This window comes from Arvicola amphibius, chromosome 8, assembly GCF_903992535.2.
Source record: "Arvicola amphibius chromosome 8, mArvAmp1.2, whole genome shotgun sequence".
Lineage (NCBI taxonomy): Eukaryota > Metazoa > Chordata > Mammalia > Rodentia > Cricetidae > Arvicola > Arvicola amphibius.
Genome location: NC_052054.1, coordinates 47,017,684 through 47,036,332, shown reverse-complemented (window position 1 = coordinate 47,036,332; position 18,649 = coordinate 47,017,684). Strand labels below are relative to the sequence as shown.

The following is an 18,649-nucleotide window of genomic DNA, read 5'->3' as shown; positions in this document are numbered from 1 at the left end:
TGTGAAGACTACCCCTTAGTACATCAAACAGGAAACAGACAGCTCAGCACCATAGGTTGCCTCCAAAATCATTCATCTTAAAACTTCTGTGGAATGACTTTTCTCTAAATGACCTCTAATGCAAGTAAGCACTCGTTTGACTTATTTATATGTAACTGCTCTTTAACCTTTTTCTTGATCCTTATATCCATACATATATTCCCTTGCTTCTGGAAGAGACAGAGTCCAGCCTCATTTACACGACAGTAGAGAGTGCCCAGAGAAAAGTGTAAAATCCCAGATATCTTGTGACTTATGCTCAGAATTGGTAAAAATGTCACTTTTTTTGCAGCTTACTGTCAGCTAAAGTAAATCACAAGGCTAGATCAATTTTTTTAAAAAAATGGAGAAACAAGTTATCTTTCAATGAGAAGGGTTACAGAGCTATAGTGTACATATATTTGTATTTTATGCTTTGGAAAAGGTCTATAGAGCATTCATCCAATTGTCAGTAACAGTTACTGAAAACAAGAATGATAAATGTGTAAAATAGTAAAAGGGGATTTGCACATTCATTTTCTTTGCTCTTTTTGTGTCTCATGAAATGATTAAATATGCATAAATAATTTTAAAAAGAAAGCTCAAATTAAAAAAGGAAAATCCTTTAAGAAAGTATCAGACATTTCAACAGCGCAGAACTCAGTTTATCTGTGTCCTGTTTATTTCCATAGCATAATAATGAAATCATTATCTACTATTCTTTGTTAAATTAATAATTTCATTTATGTGTACCAATGTTTTGCCTAAATGCAAACATCTGCACCAGGTGTACAACAATTAGGATTCCCCCGGATTAGAATTCTGAATGGTTTTGAGCCCCCATGTGGGTGCTAGGAACAAAACCTAGATTTTTGACAGTGTAGCCAGTGCTCTTAACTACTGAGTTATCTTTCCAGGCCCTTCTAATGTTCTTAATATGATTCTTTCTATATGGGAGGGGCTAAAAAATCTTTATTATCACTCATTGACAAGCTCCACCTCCATGCAAATATAGTGTATTTGAGGGAATGTGTGTGTCACAGAGAGATAAGCAGAGAAGGAAAACTAAATTCAGCAATCCTGTAGCTCTTAAATTCTTTTCTAGAGTTATCTATTTGCTTGGAAAGGGAAGAAAATGAACATAGGAAAGGGGAGAAAATGAACATATTTGTATTTAAATTGCCTGTCTAATTTTCTGGACCATGACTAGAAATTCTTCATGTATCAATACCTGCTGTAAACAGTTTTTACTCAACCGTTCTCTTTACGGAAGTTTCTACAGAACTATAAGCATCTCCACACACAGTGAAAACAGTTTAACCAGGCACTGTCATCCCCACAGGGGCAAAATGCACTCCAAGAAACTAAAGGAACACTATGAGACATGATAAAATACATAAACCTAGGTTCATAAAATATTTATTGTTCCTCTGGTAAATACTATTTTAAAAGTAAGTGAATTATTGTACTCCAACTGTGCTAGGACCAGCCATCGTAATAATACCTGTATGTGAGTTCTTGATGCGGACAACAAAATCTACTAACAGTTAAATGAAAAGGTAGGAGCTGATGCCCTTATGCTAGAACTTAACAGGCTGAAAAATTAGTGGTTGTCAAAATGCTGCCTGCTTTGTGGCTGTACACAATTAACACCCTTGTTGCCTGTGACATGCAAACCCCGACTGATTACTGGAAACATAGGCTGTGGAGCTTCTGTAAAATATGGCACCTCTTCCCCTAAGTAATGGCCTTTTGCAGCCATTCTAGACTCACAATGGATAGGACAGAAATGAAGAAATGGCCGATATTTCATCCAGTGGGCATTGCGAACCAGGATGCACGGCTAGTCACTGAAGCGCAAAGATGAACGAGGCAAAGTACCTAGTCCAAAATAAGTTAGAGCCGGTAGAGAAGGCTGTCGTAAAAACAGATGCCTATGCAGCAACTTAGAAGTAGAGACATCTGCAGGTTCCCGCAGCTAGCCGCAGCTAGACCTGCCTTGACTTTTTTTTTTTCTTTTCTTTTTTTTTTTTTTCTTTTTTTTGGTTTTTCGAGACAGGGTTTCCCTGTAATTTCTAGTGCCTGTCCTGGAACTAGCTCTTGTAGACCAGGCTGGCCTCGAACTCAGAGATCCGCCTGTCTCTACCTCCCGAGTGCTGGGATTAAAGGCGTGCGCCACCACCGCCCGGCCTGCCTTGACTTTTAAGAGTAACATGAGGTATGGAAATAAAGGAATAAAAATAAAGGGACAGAATATGTTGGAATGACCAATTGAAGATTGGCCAGCCTCGTTGTTTCTTCTAGTTTACTCATTTGAGTGTATGCATGCATGTGTACATGTGCACATGCGTGAACACCAATGTGGAGGACAGAGATTAATGTCCAGAGTCTTCCTGTTGTTTTGCCTTCATTACACTGGCTGGTCTTTAAACTACTAGTGGCCTGGCTGCCCAGGCCATAGCCCATGGGGAATTCTGTTCCCCCAGACAATATCTCTGTAGGTGACACTAGAGGTCGTTCTAATTTAATCTCTAGAGTTCTAATAAGATTCGAGATTCAAGGGCTAGGGTGAAAACCTGCACGCTTAGAGAGATAAAGCAGAAACTCTTTGCTGGAGTCTAGAAGCCACTCTTTTCCATATTGCCCCAACTACAAAAACCCACAAGAAGCATTCCCCTGTTACTTCCAGTCAACCAGTTGCTAACCTTGCCTCTCTGAACCCAGGCTAATTTTATTTAATTCATGCAAAGGCAACACATCTTACATAGTTAACAAATGCAACCTGAACAAATGTAACACATCTTTGCTGGTTAAACAAATATTCCACAACATCTCCCTCTTTCCATCTTTCACTGAACTCAAGAGTTCCTGGACTGGCTAGCTAGCTAGTAAAAGCCCATCTGTCTTTGTCTTCCTAACGTTTGGGTTCTAAGCATCACACTTGTTTCTTTATGCAGCGGCTGGGGATCTGAACAAGGGTCCTCATACTTGACTGGCTGGCACTTCATCCACTGAGCCAGCTTCACAGCCTCTTTTACTCTCTATTTTATGTGCAATGTTTTGTTGGGTTTGCCAAATCACGCAGCATTTCCTCCTTGAACTACAGACTCTTCTAGGGAAACTGTCATGTTGTCTGCTGTTATAGCCCTGTAGCTCTTGCATGTTCTAGCACATAACTGAGATGCAATAAACATTTGCTCATTTGAATTAATAAGTTAGAACTCAAGAATTTACTAGCAATTAAAAAGGAAAGAAAAATAAACAATGAGTTCAATAGATTATTTCAAACAGCATGCCCTATCAAAATTCAGTTATATTTATGATATTTACTTATTGGCTCTTTCCAAGGGTCTAAACAGGATGAGCTTTGGTTGCCTCATGTATGTGGACTAGGTTTTCTACTTGCCCCACCATATTAAATAAACGCTACCAGTTTCTATGGACCCACAATGCAAACACATTTGGAAAGCAGTGGGCTAAAACATTTGTGGTATCTCCCATTACATTTTATTACTTTTTATTTGGAAAGAGAACACAGAGCAGATCACAGATGGACAGAAATAGAAAATGGGATGAAAAGTGGGTTGCAAACAGACTGACCAACAGATGGAGACACCTATCCCAGATAAATTCTTAGCAAAATAAATTTTTGCAAATGATGTTGAAGTGATTAAGGTTTAAAGAATGGCAGGTATACCAGATGACACTGGTGCCCCATCCTCAACCTCTCAAACCAGTTCTGATTTCAGGCACAGTTGAGACTCAGCTATTTGTATATAAGTTCAGATTCACAGCACACTGGCAATAACCCTCCTCAATAGATCTCTGAGAGGTCCTTATTCTTGGTACTCAGGGGCTAACTCTGAGGCCATAGGAACCCAAGGTCATGTACAACCTGAAAAACTGGAGGGTAGGTAACTCTCAGTCAAGACAGCAAAGGAGCTAGCAGATAAATATTCAGTCTTTCCTCATCCCACTGACAGTTCCGAGTTCCTTCTGTGTTTTGTGGGACATCCTAGCAGGATCGAACATTGCTAGCTACAGTGACCTTGATGTTAGCCCTATATTGTATTCACTGTCCCTTTTCCCTCTCCCCTGATTTGTTGCTGATTTCTGGGATCACTTCCAAATATACCACTCGTAGCCGTGTCTTTCTTCAAAACACTTGGCAAGGGAAGCCCACCTGCGAAAGTGACGCATATCCCAGTTCAGTATGAATTGTATGCAACTCTCCATAAAGCAGACTTGAGAAGTGAGCCCTTTAGTTCATGATGATGAGGGAAAAAGCCTTCAGATTCGCCCAAGCGGAAAATAACATTGTACCTAAGAGCTTCCTCGGCCTGTAAAGAACACTCCCCAGCAGTTTCTGAGTGAGGAGCGAGTTGGGAGCAAAGGTCGTAAACCATCATACAGCTTTCTGTTTCGTTTTTGGAGACCATGCATGCTGATTTGTGCCATAAGCACTTGGCATGGGTTATGGCATTTTAGACCCCATGTGTACCGACATCTTCAAGATGGCAGTTCAGTGTTCCTCCTAGACATGGCAGCCCTGAGAGGAACTCACTTCTCAGCTCTAGCTAACGTGGAAGGTGGGATCCATGTGCTCAGAGTAGGCAAAGTCAGGGGTAATTCTTGAAAATTTTGGTAAAAATTTATAAATGAATAATTGATCCTTGCATGGGGTCACTCCCCTATTGAGCATTCAGTCACCTATGTTATGAGACTGAAGTTCCTGCTCAAGAGAGTTGGAGACAATAACCTAAAGATTCAAGACTGGGTCACAAGAAACCAGTTTATAACAGATTTTAAAATATGTTCATTTTTTGGTTACTCTTAAAGACTCTAAACTTCAGCTCACTTAAATGTTTAAAATTTTTAAATCAATACATAACTAGAAGAAGAAGAATGCAGAGCCATCAGCTAAGAACCATCTCTGTCTCTCACATGTTATCTGCTACTGTTACACCAAAGACTCATCAGACTCCAAAACCATCTCACAAATCTCCCATAACCCCTCATGAGTGCCAATCCCATATAAGAATGCCTGGTGTTTTTCCATTATGGTTTTGTTTATTATTTGCTCCCAATAGCAAAAGAGATTAAAGAATTCAGTGGACTCTTAGTACCATTTAGAAAACTGATGGAGGAGGGTCATCTGTCTATGTGTTACTTTCATTGGTCAATAAAGAAACTGCCTTGGCCCTTTGATAGGACAGAAAATTAGGTAGGTGGAGTAAACAGAACAGGATGCTGGGAAGAAGGCAGTGAGGCAGACGCCTCAGGCAGTCGCCATGCCTCTCCTCTCCGAGACAGACGCAGGTTAAGATCTTTCCTGGTAAGCCACCACCTCGTGGTGCTACATTGATTACTAAATATGGGTTAAAGCAAGATGTGAGAATTAGCCAATAAGAGGCTGAAACTAATGGGCCAGGCAGTGTTTAAATGAATACAGTTTCCGTGTAATTATTTCGGGTGTAAAGCTAGCGGGTGGCAGGAAATGGCTTACTGCCTCAACACAACAGAAAACGGCAATAGTGTCTTCTTATCATAACCCTTAAAGGGGGATTTTCTGTAACAGAAAAGTTTGATAAGTTTTGGGTTTTGTGTTTCAGAATGAACTCTTCTCTTAGAATAGAACAGTCTTGGAAGCTGCATTGTTTAGTTAGGCTTAAATTCCACAAGACAACTTGAAAACAAAACACATTTCTAAGGCTCCTGGAGACTGGAAGTCAGAGGGTCATTACGTTGTTTATTCTGAGGCCAGCTTAGCTGACAGATGTCACTCTCCTTCTGTCTTCTTACTTAACTTAGCCTTCCTTTCTTGCAGTGTCTTCATGTGCTCTTTTCCTTTGTATGCATGTGTTTCTTTACATGTATAAATTTTGTCTTATAAAGATACCAACCAGACAGGGTTTGAGGCCACCCTAAGCCCCCATTTTAGCCCACCCACCTCCTCCAAGGTGTTATCTTCAACTACAGTTACATTATAAACTCATAAAGTTTAAGGTTCCATCACATGTAACAACTCAGTTCATAACAAACACTACAGCATAACTTATTTAAATTCTGTACTTTGTAAAAAGAAAGTAAATTTTAAAAAGTTTTTTCAGGGCTGACGAGATGTCTCAGCAGGCAAAGCACTTGCCAATTGAGCCTGGTAACCTAAGTTAAACTCTTAGAACCCAAGCAAAGGTGGGATACTCCATAGATTTGACCCCAAACCTCCACGTGCATCCTGTCACACACACACACACACACACACACACACACACACACACACACACCATAGGGTATGGAGAGATGGTTCATGGGGAAGGGGTTAAGAGGTTAAGAGCACTTGCTGCTCTTCCAGAAGACCCAAGTTCAGTTCTTAGCACCACATTTAACAGTTCACAACCACCTACATAATTCCAGCTCCAGGGATCTAATGTCCCCTTCTGATCTCCAAGAGTTCCTGCACTTACGTATGCATACCCACACGAAGAAGATACATATGTAGACACATAAATAAAAATAAATCCAACAAATTAAAAGAAACACTTCTCTACCAAAAACTTGATCATGAAATTGATGGAAGTTGCCAGATTCTGTAAATAATAGCACAAAATAATAATCTCAACTGAAAGTTCAAGAAGAACAGAATAGGTAATATTTAGTATTAACTTGCCCTGTGGAATATCTGGGACAAATATAATTAGGGATGATACATTCGCTCTGGCAATACAGTCTCAGGGAAGCAGGCTAGAGAAAACCAATGAGCTTTTTGAGAAGTGCTACCCTCTGCCCACTTGAGGTTTTCCCCACATGGGAAACAACAGCACCTTCCATAGGAGCTTGGGAGCCCAGAGCAGGGAGAATTGGATCTTTATTTTTGGAATCTAAGAGGAGGTGGCCTTCCACTGTGCCCTATGACAAAGAGGAAAGTGACTGGGGGGTCTGAGAGTGGCCCTGCAGTAGCTTCCCCACCACACTGTTTTCCCTTCTCCTTTCCACCCGCAGTGTTCTAACATCGAGGGCTTACTCTGTGTGGTAGAGAGGACAGCAGTGTGTGTGGAGTGGCATGCTTGAAGTGCTCTCCTGAGTTGAATTACATTTGGACTTTTTCCCAATAATATCATAACTAGAGGTGTTTTGTGGTTTACAGAACAGGATTGCTCCTGATGGCCAGCCTGGCCAACAGCAACACATTATACCCAGGGCATATACAGTTCAGTAAGAGCTGTGTGTATGGATGTCATTGACGTTTCCCCAAGCCCGATGACAATATCTCATTAGTTGTCATGTAATTCAGAAGCCTCATGTCTGACAAAGAAGCCAGAAGCAAAGTATTGTGAAGTTGCTGTCTGTTCAAGAGAGACTCAGTTCCCCTTGAGGTTATTGACGTGTCTTTTCCAACTTCAGTGCTAGTGAATCAAGGTTCTGTGTGATGTCGTTAAAGTTGGTCACTTCGGCCTACAAGGAAAACTTAATATTTACCTTTCAATCAATTGCTTCAACCTTTAGGATTGTTTTGAAACACAGTTCTGTCTTTTAGTGTTTTCTCTTGCTCCTCAAAATAGGCTCATTCCCTATTTTAAACACCACCATCAAAAGTAAGTAGAAACACGAAAACCTCAGAGAAATTTCTATGTAAGTTTCTCTTTTTGCTGCAATATCAGAAGAACCAGAGTCCCCAAGATAAAATGGTTTTTAATTAAGAAATGTAAAGATCTAAAAAGAGCACAAAGACCACGGGGAAAAAAATTCCATGCAGAACTACTGCCACCTAAAGGCTTTGCTCAGTATCGCAAGAATGCTTTTTCCTGCCTAAATAGCTAGTATTGAGATGCCATAAAGATTAAGAAGTAGTTGTAAATTTTATCATTCTTTCTAAATAAAGTCTGTTCATACAGCTTAATTAAACTCTGTATGGCAGAGAGCACATGGGTTAGCTTAAGGCATATAAAATGTTCAGTGTTCCTGTGCTTAAATAGGAATACTGGGGGAAAAAAGTACATTTTAAATGAATGAAAGAAAGACTATGCACCTCTCTGTGTAAAAGAATACTTGCACAAATTATGTTTGCAATTCACATGTTAAGAGAAAGTTGCAAACCCATAAAGTGACCTTTTAATGAGTTGTTTCACAATCTAAAACTTAAGCCAACTAATCAGAGCTCTGTTTAGGTAAATACTAGAGAGTAGGTAACAGCTACAGATCACAATGACTAAATAATATTCTTATTAAAAGGCCAGGTGGGGTGTGAGGCTTTAATTACAGGCCTGCAATTCCAGCACTTGGAATCAGACAGGGGGATTATGCATTTGAGACCAGCCTGAGCTACATAGCAAGACAGTGTCAGGAAGAAAGAGGAAAGGAGTGAGATTTCATGATGAAAATCGGCTCTAGAGGATCAGCAACATTACATACTATTTCTGACTATCTCTGAATTGTTCTGTAACTGTAGTTACAAATCTCAGTAAATGGAATATTTTAGAAGCACCTGAATTTGTAAAAAAAAAAAAAAATGACAAATGGCATAATGTTCCTTTTCTTGATCTTTGAAATTGCAAACAGTGCTCATTAAACTTAACATATCAATATTGATTAAAGACCAATTGCATTATTGGCTGTCTTAGGAAAACCACATACTAGGAGGCTCCTAACAACAGAGCCTTTTCCTCTTGGTTCAATAGACAATGGCTAACATCATAGAGTCTCACATGGCCTTTCTTCTGTGCTTGAGATTTCTGATGCCACTTCATATAATTGCAGGACATAAAGCCATCTGATGGGACTCACCCCCCATGTGCTTATGACCCTATTTAACAAAATCACCTCCCTATAAGCCCTGTCTCTACATACAGCCATGTCACAGGATCTGACTCCAACAAACGACTTGGAAGGGACAACACTCACTCTATAACAGTTATTCAACTTGTTATTCAAAGAAACAATCCGTCTATGTAATGGTTAATGTCAATTGACAACATGACTGGATCAGGGGCCAATTGGGGGTGAACCTGTGAACTTGTGCTCAGACTGTTTCCAGAGAGATTCAAATGAGATAGGAAGCTCTTCCCCGAATGCGCATGACACAACCCCACCGGCTGCGGTCCTAGACAGGAGACAAAAGAAGAGCTACACACAAACACATTCTGCTTTTTATGCTTTTGTACTGCAGATGAAACGTAGCCAGCTGCATCATTTCTGCCACTCCACCTGGATCCACTCTGCCGCCATGACTTCCTCGCTGTGATGTACTGTACCCTCCAGTCGCGGAGCAAGATAAGTTGTTTTTATCACAGCCATGGGGGAAAGTAACTATTTCAGTATTTAAGCAGATTCAGCATTTAGTTGCCAACAGACAATCTGTGTTATTTGTATTGAAGTTTAATGTGTAAGAAGAAGATATATCTTTATTTAGAAACAATAAACTTTATGAGCCAGAGCATTTGTATCTAAGCTCGGTGTTCTGTAGAGAATGGAACAAACGCAAGGAAACAAGTTCTTGGAGGAGCTGAGATAAGGTTGGACAACATAGGATGGGTGGGGCTCAAGAATACAATCTTCAGTGAAGAAACTGAATAACTAGATAAATTTTCCACCAAGTGAAATAATGTGGACGACAGCACAAGGACTCTCTGGGTCAGATTGTCGCTGAACACGTCTAATGGCCAACTCCAGCTTGTAGTCACCTGGTTACAGATTGGGATCTTTTCCTTGAAAAATGACTTATGTTCCCTCCTCCCCTAAAGAATTTCCTCTCCCTGGTTCAGAACATCCAGCTGAGTTTATAAAGGGAGGCTTCAGCTAAGTCATCAAGAAACCAACCTTTTAAAACTCCTAGCCATGAGTGCTGGTATACAGACCACAGTTAAGAGAATCTCTAAAGTACCTATTAACTCTCTATCTCACACACACACCACACACGCACACACACATATACACATACACACACGCGCGCGCGCACACACACACACACACACACACACACACACACAATCTCTTCTAAGGAGACCTTTGGCCTTCAAGTTTAAACTAAAATGGAAGTCAGATTTAGTAGGCCTTCCACTGAAGATTCAGAGAAGCATATGGAGGTCAGTGCTTCTAGTAATAACTCATGAAGGAATTTTGGTTGATAAGAACAAGAAATAGAAACTAGTTCAGCAGGGACCTCAAAAAAATTTTTTTGCTCCTAGCCAGATGAAAAAAAAAAAAGAAAAAGAAAAGAAAAATTATCTTTGGTTCTGTAGCAGAGTCCAGGAAAGCACAAGGGCCTCTGGTTCCTGCTCTGACTTATCTCTGCACTATCTGGAAAAAGCACAACTGCCTGCACGCTATAAATGATGTCATGACTTGAAGAGAGCAGCAGATGCAGAGGTCAAGGGTGAGCCAAATGGACAGAGCAACTCACCTTCCCAGGCCTCTGCCATCAGTCCTATGAAAACTCCCTAGACTAGCAGCTTGGTGGAGCTCCATCCCTGGAACCCACTCCTGCAACATGGTAGTTCTACCTTCTTCCTTTCTGTTGAAGTCCAATCTTCAGCTCCCATCTCCTTTAACTGAATCTGAGAGACAAGAACGCAGAGCTATTAATTCAGTTGAAGTTTTGTTTGACTGTGACCTTGTGGCACTCCTGAGTTAAAGCCCACGTGAAGCTAAGATTCCTCTGTCCTACTCAAGGACCCCCCAACCTCCACTTTTTCTGTATCAGTGTGATACAAAGCAACCCCCCTTATCTTCACAGACTGTAAAGACTGGAGGGTCTCAGTGGTCCTTATGCTCTTACTTGTGAGCTGCTCAATTTTCTAGAGGATTTTCCTCTGTTCCTAGTCCAGATTTGTTTGAGGCTCATTATAGCAGAAAAGTTAATTATTAGTTTTCAAATGAGTCCACTAGGTGCTATAAGCATCCTAACCAACTGCACTGTCTTTCGGACTAAATTAATCCCTTGATTGGTCTAGCCACCTCCTAAGAATACCTGTGGGACTTAAATGTAATTCTCAATCAGTTGTATCATTATATTATATTGATTGTTCTTTCTCATTAGATGAAGCGCTCTTTTAAATTTAGAGAAACAGTATAAAGACAATAGATATGTATTTTCTCTTTTAAATGAAGGGCTGTGATGTAAAGATCTTAATATACTAATTTTTCACACACAGAGGCTGGAAGAGCTAAATGTCTCTGGCATCCTTTGATGCAATTGGATTAGTTTTTCTCCATCTAAAATAATTGATAATACAGCTATTGTCACTGAGATTACTCTGTGCTTCCTGTTTGCAAAAGGTTGTCTTGTGGATTACACCCCATTCATCTATAAGGTTTTTGATATCTTTTTAGAAAAGCTCAATTAAAGGCAGGGTCATCGAATAACCACCAGCCTTAGTGTCTTTTGTCAAGTTGGTCTTTCATAATGTCTAATGTATTTTCTCATCCTAAATGATGAAATGATTCAAGGAGTGCCTTTCACATCTTATTCTTGGCAAATAGAGTAAAAAAGCTCTTAATCCCAACACTTGGGAGCTAGAGGCTGGCGGATCTCTGTGAGTTTGAGGCCAGCCTGGTAAACAGAACGAGTTCCTGGGCAGGCTCCCACAGAGCTACACAGAGAAACCCTGCCTCGAAAAACCAAAGAACAAACAAACAAAACAAGCTGTCGATTCGACACACAAAGATCACGTAGACAAAACAAACAAACCAAAAAACAAAAAAACAAAAATACAAAACTATATGCTAAAGGGATCCAACAGCTACTTGCGCATAATGTTTTCTTTTTCTCACACTATTCCACTCTCAAGAATAAAGATACACTAGGATCGACTAGGATGGCTTAGTCGTATGGCGCCTGAAAGATGATCAGGAGTTCCGACTAATTCTGAGTAACCTTAAGCAAGTGACATTTGTTAGTATGGTCCTAGACAGACACTTCAGCTCAGGCAATACTGGCTCCACTGGAAGCAAGCCAAGGAGGCCGCTTGCAGGAGCCTGCAGAAATGCCGCGAATCATGAGGTGGGCGGGCCGCAGATGTGTGCTGCGGGAGGGGCGGAGCCTGGGGCGGCGGGCGGCCGCCACCGGGTCGCCGGAGTTTAGGCCCCGCCCCACTCGACCGGCCCCGCCCTGGCAGACCATGCCCCGCCCGTCCGGCTCGGCTGTCCAGTAAGGCCCCGCCCCTTCAGGGCCCATCCCGCCCCGCCTCCTCCGTGCGAGCCTGGGGTTGTCTGGTCTCGGCAATTTCATCACGCACGCTCTTCCAGTCTTCCGGTCTCAGAACCCTCCGCTGCGCAGCCATGGCTCAGCACTTCTCCCTGGCCGCCTGCGACGTGGTGGGCTTCGACCTTGACCACACGCTGTGCCGCTATAACCTGCCCGAGAGCGCCCGGGTGAGTGGCGCGGGGTGACACCAGGCGCACGGCCTCCGGGGCGTTGGGCGGAAGTGTGGTTTTAGGCCCCTGCAGGGACAGAAGAAGAAAACTGGGGCAGAAGACAGCCCAAGATGGAGCTTGGGAGCCGGCTTTTAGGGCATTGGAAAGGCAGGGTCGGGAGTTTGGGGTGTCATTTGCTGATCCTAGGCCCTGGTATTTATTTCCTACTCCTCTGGGCACCAGCTGAGTGGGTACAGCCCACTTGTTTTGGACTTCTAGAATGCGTGGCCGCATCTTTCCTGTTGCGCGACCAAGTAATCACCTGTCAGAGTTGAGGCGCTGCGTTTAGGTAGAGATTGTGTAATAGTATTGCGCAAAACACCGATCGAAAAGTCATTAAAAGTCTTAGCCATACTGTAAGAAAACGAGCGTTCATTTTGCACCTACTACTTGCTCTGTGCATTTTAAATAAAGTTGTAGTCTCAATGGAATCTGGGCCCTCACTGCCCTGAAGGCTGTGTTCGTAGACTGGTACCCTCTGGTTTCACAAGAAACTGAAGAATTAACAGTATTACAGTGAAAGATCTAAGCAAGACTGCAGCTAGATTACCTAGTTCGGGACGCCAGCTCCAAGTGTCTAGCTCTGTGACGCTGGGTAAATAACCTTGGTTCCTTCTCAGTTCCCCTTGCCTGGATTAAGTGGATAGTAGATGTGGTGCTGGGAGCTTGTCTCTGGTGAAAGAACAGTTGTGTGTTATGGTTTTGCACCCAGAGTATTTGGGTCGAGCTGTGGAACCCAAGTCCGAGAATACTGCCAGTGCCCCAGTTGGCCAGGTACTCAAAAATCAAAAATGAGGCTCCTGAATCATTGATGTGTGTTTTCTGCATAAGGATTTTTTTTTCCAAAGGTGAGTTCCCTGCTGGTGAACTGTTCTTGCCAGTGACACAGATCTCACATCCTTCCTCATGGTGACAGTTGGAAGGCATTTTTTTTTAAGTCCTGGTCTTTTGGCTACCCCTTCACATAGACCTTTGGGTGTTATTTTTGTTCCTTCCATGCCTTTCAAATCCCTGTCCGGTTTGTATTTCCTGTAGTCAACATCGTTTATAGGGAATGTTTAAGTGCCAATTTGGTGCATGTGTGGGCAAAAAAAAATCCAGAGTATAAGATCCACAAGATACTCTATTGTGAATTTTGAATCTCGGTGCAGTTTAAAGACTGAAAACTAAGCCCTGGTGAGGCTCAGATTCTTTATCTTAGAAATCCTAAGTCTGCCAGCATGTTGGCGCTGGGACATAGTTAGGGACAGAGATGAACCACACACAGGTAGCAGCCTGTTAGCAGAAAGATGGAGTAAAGCTCTTTTCTATACTCATGGTGGAGGGCAGTCTTTGCTGTCTTACTACATGCTACTGCCTGTCCTGTAGGCTCTTGTCTGTTCTTCAGAGTGTCCCTCTTCATGTGGACTCTCAGGTTAAGTACTGTTCCCTTATGAAACCTTCCCTTCCCACCTATGAAGTGTGTCATGTCACCACGGTCAGTTTTCCACAGAAACTAACTCCACCATAAGGTTTCAATGTTTCACAGTTACTCTTTGGAATCCTCCCCCAGAGGCCCATTCTTCCTAACTTCAGACTGATTGACAGGGTTTTTTGCATCCGGAGCGTTAGTACTGAGTGTACCAGGCTCAGAAAGTTACGATGTGGATGGAATTAAAGGACTTTAGTAGTTGAGTATACACGGCCACTTTTTCCTATTTTGGTGTGTGTGTTTGTGTGTGTGTGTGTGTGTGTGTGTGTGTGGTATATGCATGTGTGTATGTGTATATATGGGAGGTGTGCTTCATACGTGGAAGTCAGAGGTCACTGTCATGTGTCTTCCTCTCTGGCTCTCAACCTTATCTTTTTTAAAAATTTTTTTATTAAAAATTTCCGCCTCCTCCCCACTTCCCATTTCCCTCCCCCTCCCCCCACTCCTCTCCCCCTCTCTCTCCAGTCCAAAGAGCAGTCAGGGTTCTCTGCCCTGTGGGAAGTCCAAGGTCCTCCCCCCTCCATCCAGGTCTAGGAAGGTGAGCATCCAAACAGACTAGACTCCCCAAAAGCCAGTACATGCAGTAGAATCAAAACCCAGTGCCATTGTCCTTGGCTTCTCAGTCAGCCCTCATTGTCCACGACGTTTGATCCCATGTTTTTTCAGTCCCAGTCAAGCTGGCCTTGGTGAGCTCCCATTAGACCAGCCCCACCGTTTCAGTGGGTGGGCACAGTGTCTCAGTGAATATGGAGCTCCCTATTTCTGCTAGTCTGGCTGTCCAGCAAGCCTATTGAGTCTGTCTGTCCTCATGCTCACCTCCCTCCCCACCCCTGGAATTAGGGATTCACACCACCACTTATTCTGATATGCATTCTGCTTATGTGAATAAGTTGAACTTGTATTTATTACTTTTCTCATCTCTGTGACCAACTACCTGACAAGAAGCAACTTGAAAGATTTAACTCTGTTCTTTGTTTCTAGGGTTTCAGTCCATGCTGGCAGGGAGGGCATAGCAACAGGAAATGAGGCAGCTGGTCACATTGTATCAACAGTCAGCAAGCAGAGAGATAAATGTTAGTGTTCTGCTGCCTGTGTGTGTGTGTGTGTGTGTGTGTGTGTGTGATCTGGGAATTGAACTTGGGTTGACAGACTTGGCCGCAAGCACCTGCACCCACTTAGCCTTTTTCCAACCCCTCCGGATTATTTTTTATAACAGGGTCTCTTCACCGACTCTGGAGCTTATTGTCCTGGTGCCTGTCTAGTAGCTACAGAGCATTGGGTCTTAATGACAAGCACCAACCCATTAGGACCTGGGTGTCGGATTAATACCTGTCTTTGGTTTTATAGTTGTGTACTGGTGATGTAATTTTGGGACCCTTTGGGGCTGACAAATCACCTGGAAAGGAGGTTAAATGGCAGAACATCACAGTTCTGTATATTGCTCCGCTGCTAGCCCCATCAGTGATTCCGTTAGGTTGTCCGGTGTATGAAATGAAGGATGAATAGTGAACTTTATAGTTGATCTCTCTTTTTGCTTTCCTTATTTGCAGCTCATTTATAACAGCTTTGCTCAGTTCTTAGTCCAGGAGAAGGGGTATGATAAGGAGTTGCTCACTCTGACGCCCGAGGACTGGGATTTCTGGTAAGTCCCCTAGTCTCTTTGGCCACTCCATCCCCTGTGACTCATGATTGTTGCTGATAAAATCTTAACGCTTTCTCTTCTGTGAAGGTAGACAGTGAAATGTAAAATTGAATCAAAGGGCAGAATAATTTCTAAACTAAAAGTTTTGAGTTTAGTGAGTTAAAGTCTTGTACTTGAAACATGTCTAGACTTTAATATAAGTAAGCTCTCAGCTTGTGACTACTTTTAGGATATTTATATGTAGTTTCAGCCAGTCACAGGAGAAGTATTAAAAACTAGAATTTGCATCTATGGGAAAAAGGTTGTTATTCAGAGCCATGAAAGAGGAGTCAGCATGTTAAGTAAGTGGCTGAATTAGGCCATTTGAATAAATATTCCTTTCTGGTTCTTATTGTTCATTCCCTTCCTGCTTTATGATTCATTTAAACAAGAAAAAGAAGTAAAAAAAAAAAAACCTTAATCGATGTAAATTGTTCAGTTTAGACAGGTGTGGCAGGGTATGCATGCTAGTGTGAATATAGTGCCAGCTACCTGCAGTCTGAGGATGCCATTCAGAGTTAGCTGAGCAGCATAGAAAGTTCTTATCTCTTAAAGTAAATTAGGACTGGGAAGGTGGATTCAGAACCCACGTAAGGAAAAGGAGCCGGAGCCTCCCAAAAGGCTCAGGGATCATTGCAAGAGGAGGAAGGAAAGATTATAAGAGGTAAAGGTGATGATTGGCTACAAGGGAACTTTGCAGTACACAACAGGGTGGTTGCAGGTACGAACTCACAGGCTTGTGACGGCATGCACAAATCCCGGGTAAGCTCAAACCTGATAAGACCAAGTATGGAGCAGGATGATGGGCACCACATCCCACCCTTAGCTGGGGCACTATTAACAATTCATGGTGACTGGGAAGAGGGAAAATCAGTCTTCTTCAAAGATGGGACCTCTGAGCAGCTACCTGTGTACAAGCAGATGGCCCTCTACACATACAAATAGTGGACTTGGGGCAACAACAACACAAAAACCATACAGATGAAGTTGGGAGGAAATGGTAGAGAGGATGGGGAAGACTTGGAGCAGTGGGATGCGGAGCATGATCAAAGCACACCATACACACACACACAGTTCTCAAAAGGGAAAGGGGCATGGAAGGAGGGAAGAATGGATCTGAGTGCAGTGGTTTCTCCAGAACCGCAGCATTAGGGAGGCAGACAGGAGGATCCTGGGAGCTTGCTGTCCAGTCCACCTAACCAATTGGTGGGCTCCAGCCAGCTTCAGTGAGAAATACTGTGTTGAAAAGTAAGGTGGAGAGATGGGAGGGATTCTGGTGTCAGCCTCTGGCTTCCCCTACACACAGACACACACATGTGAACACATAAAAACATGTATACTAACATACACACAAATTAAGGCTAAGAAAATGACCGTGTAGTTTATAATTAATAATCATTAAAAATACATGCACAGAGATCATGCATTGTGCATCCCTCTGAGATTTGTGTGTCTTTTGATCTATCCTTTCTGTCCTGGGAAGGAATGGAAAGCTCTTACCACGTGACATTATTGTTTCTAGGAGTTTTGCTGTGAATGCAAGGAAATAATGCCCCCGAGCCCTTTCATGTTCATTTAAGCTTGCTGTTTGTCAGCCCTTGTGCTGCTTCACTGTTACTATTCGTAATAGAGAATCTATGCATTTTATCCAGAGCCTACAAGATTTTTATATTAAAGAACCTAGATCTGGGCAGTGGTGGCATATGCCTTTAATCTCAGCACTCAGGAGGCAGAAGCAGGAGGATCTCTGTAAGTTCAAGGCCAGCCTAGTCTACAAGAACTAGTTCCAGGACAGGCTCCAAAGCTACAGAGAGACCCTGTCTCGAAAAACAAAAAAAACAAAAACAAAACAAAACAAAACAAAAAAACCCTCAAACTTAGTATTTGACCTTCTTTTCTGGTTTTCAATAATATATCTTGCTCAGAAGGTAAGTTTTTCTAAGTAGAACTATATGGAGGTCAGTTCAAAATAATGTAGAAAACACCCTGGCAAAGAAGCTAGCTTGTATGTTGTAAGTATGTGTGGATATTCATGTGCATCTTTCTGTTTGTATCTGTTCTAATTTTGTGTGTGCACACATGCGCACAGGCACACATGTGTGACGGTCCTGGGTCAACTTTCAGGAGTCTGTTTTCTCTTCCACCGTGGATCTGGGATTGAACGCAGGTTGTCAGCTGTGCTCAACAGTCACTTTTACCCACTGAACCATGCCACCTTCCTATGTGCTGTAGATAATAGAAAACAATTGTATACGTTAACAAGGTACAGGATAATCTTCGTTTTGTATTTTCTCTTTTGAGCTGTGTCTGTTTTCACACACACACACACACATACACACACAATCCTGAAGACTTTATAAGCCGAACATTCTACCCCTTCCCCCAGCAGTTTCCCTTATGTGCCTGCTTTTCAGTGATACTCAATTTTATCGTTCCTGGATGTTCTCTCTCATTGATAAATATATTCTTCATTGAGGTGAGGAGTAAATCTCTTCACACTGTAACATTTAATAATGGAGATTTTTGTCTCTGAGGTTAACAAAGTATATGAACTGGTTGATAATCAGACTTTTCTATTTCAGTTGCAAGGGTTTGGCATTGGATCTGGAAGATGGGACCTTCATTAAACTCGCAGCTGATGGCACTGTGCTCAGGTAACGTGATGGGATTGTGGTCAGCATATTACTCCTTTAGTACTAGTGAACAGTCCTTAAGCCACAAGAGGTGGTTAATATTTAAGTCAATCAGATGACAGGTAGCAGCTCTATACTACTTTTAACTTCTTAGAAATATTTTCAGGAAATTTAGTACAAAATAACATGCCCCATGACATTGCCTATCCTTTTCTTTTTATAAAAGATCATGGATATTGTGCAGTTGGCCTTTTATTAGATAATTAGAATAGCATCAGGGATCCTATGATTAAAGAAGATGCAGATGGGTACTGGATAGGGGTTGATGGTCTGTGTATACCCCATTAGGCCATGGTCTTTGTATACCTGTATACCCCATTAGGTCATGGTCTGTGTATACCCATTAGGCCATGGTCTGTGTATACCTGTATACCCCGT

General features: G+C 42.2%; 2 protein-coding genes across 3 annotated transcripts in view; one reads left to right on the top strand and one right to left on the bottom strand.

Annotated features, from left to right (window-relative positions):
- The window catches only part of Frk (fyn related Src family tyrosine kinase), a 144,849-nt gene extending 131,720 nt beyond the window's left edge, over nt 1–13,129 (bottom strand). The window contains exons 1-3 of the mRNA XM_038340746.1: nt 12,977–13,129; nt 12,249–12,453; nt 10,415–10,568 (exon numbers count right to left, since the gene is read on the bottom strand). The gene's annotated coding sequence lies outside the window, so the exon portion shown is untranslated. The remainder of the gene's footprint in view (nt 1–10,414; nt 10,569–12,248; nt 12,454–12,976) is intronic.
- Nucleotides 12,188–18,649, top strand: part of Nt5dc1 (5'-nucleotidase domain containing 1) — a 114,590-nt gene continuing 108,128 nt past the window's right edge. For both annotated transcript variants that reach the window (XM_038340749.2, XM_038340748.2), the window contains exons 1-3: nt 12,188–12,384; nt 15,448–15,539; nt 18,161–18,232. In XM_038340749.2, coding sequence (XP_038196677.1) covers nt 12,292–12,384; nt 15,448–15,539; nt 18,161–18,232 — 257 coding nt within the window. In that variant the 5' untranslated portion in view covers nt 12,188–12,291. The remainder of the gene's footprint in view (nt 12,385–15,447; nt 15,540–18,160; nt 18,233–18,649) is intronic.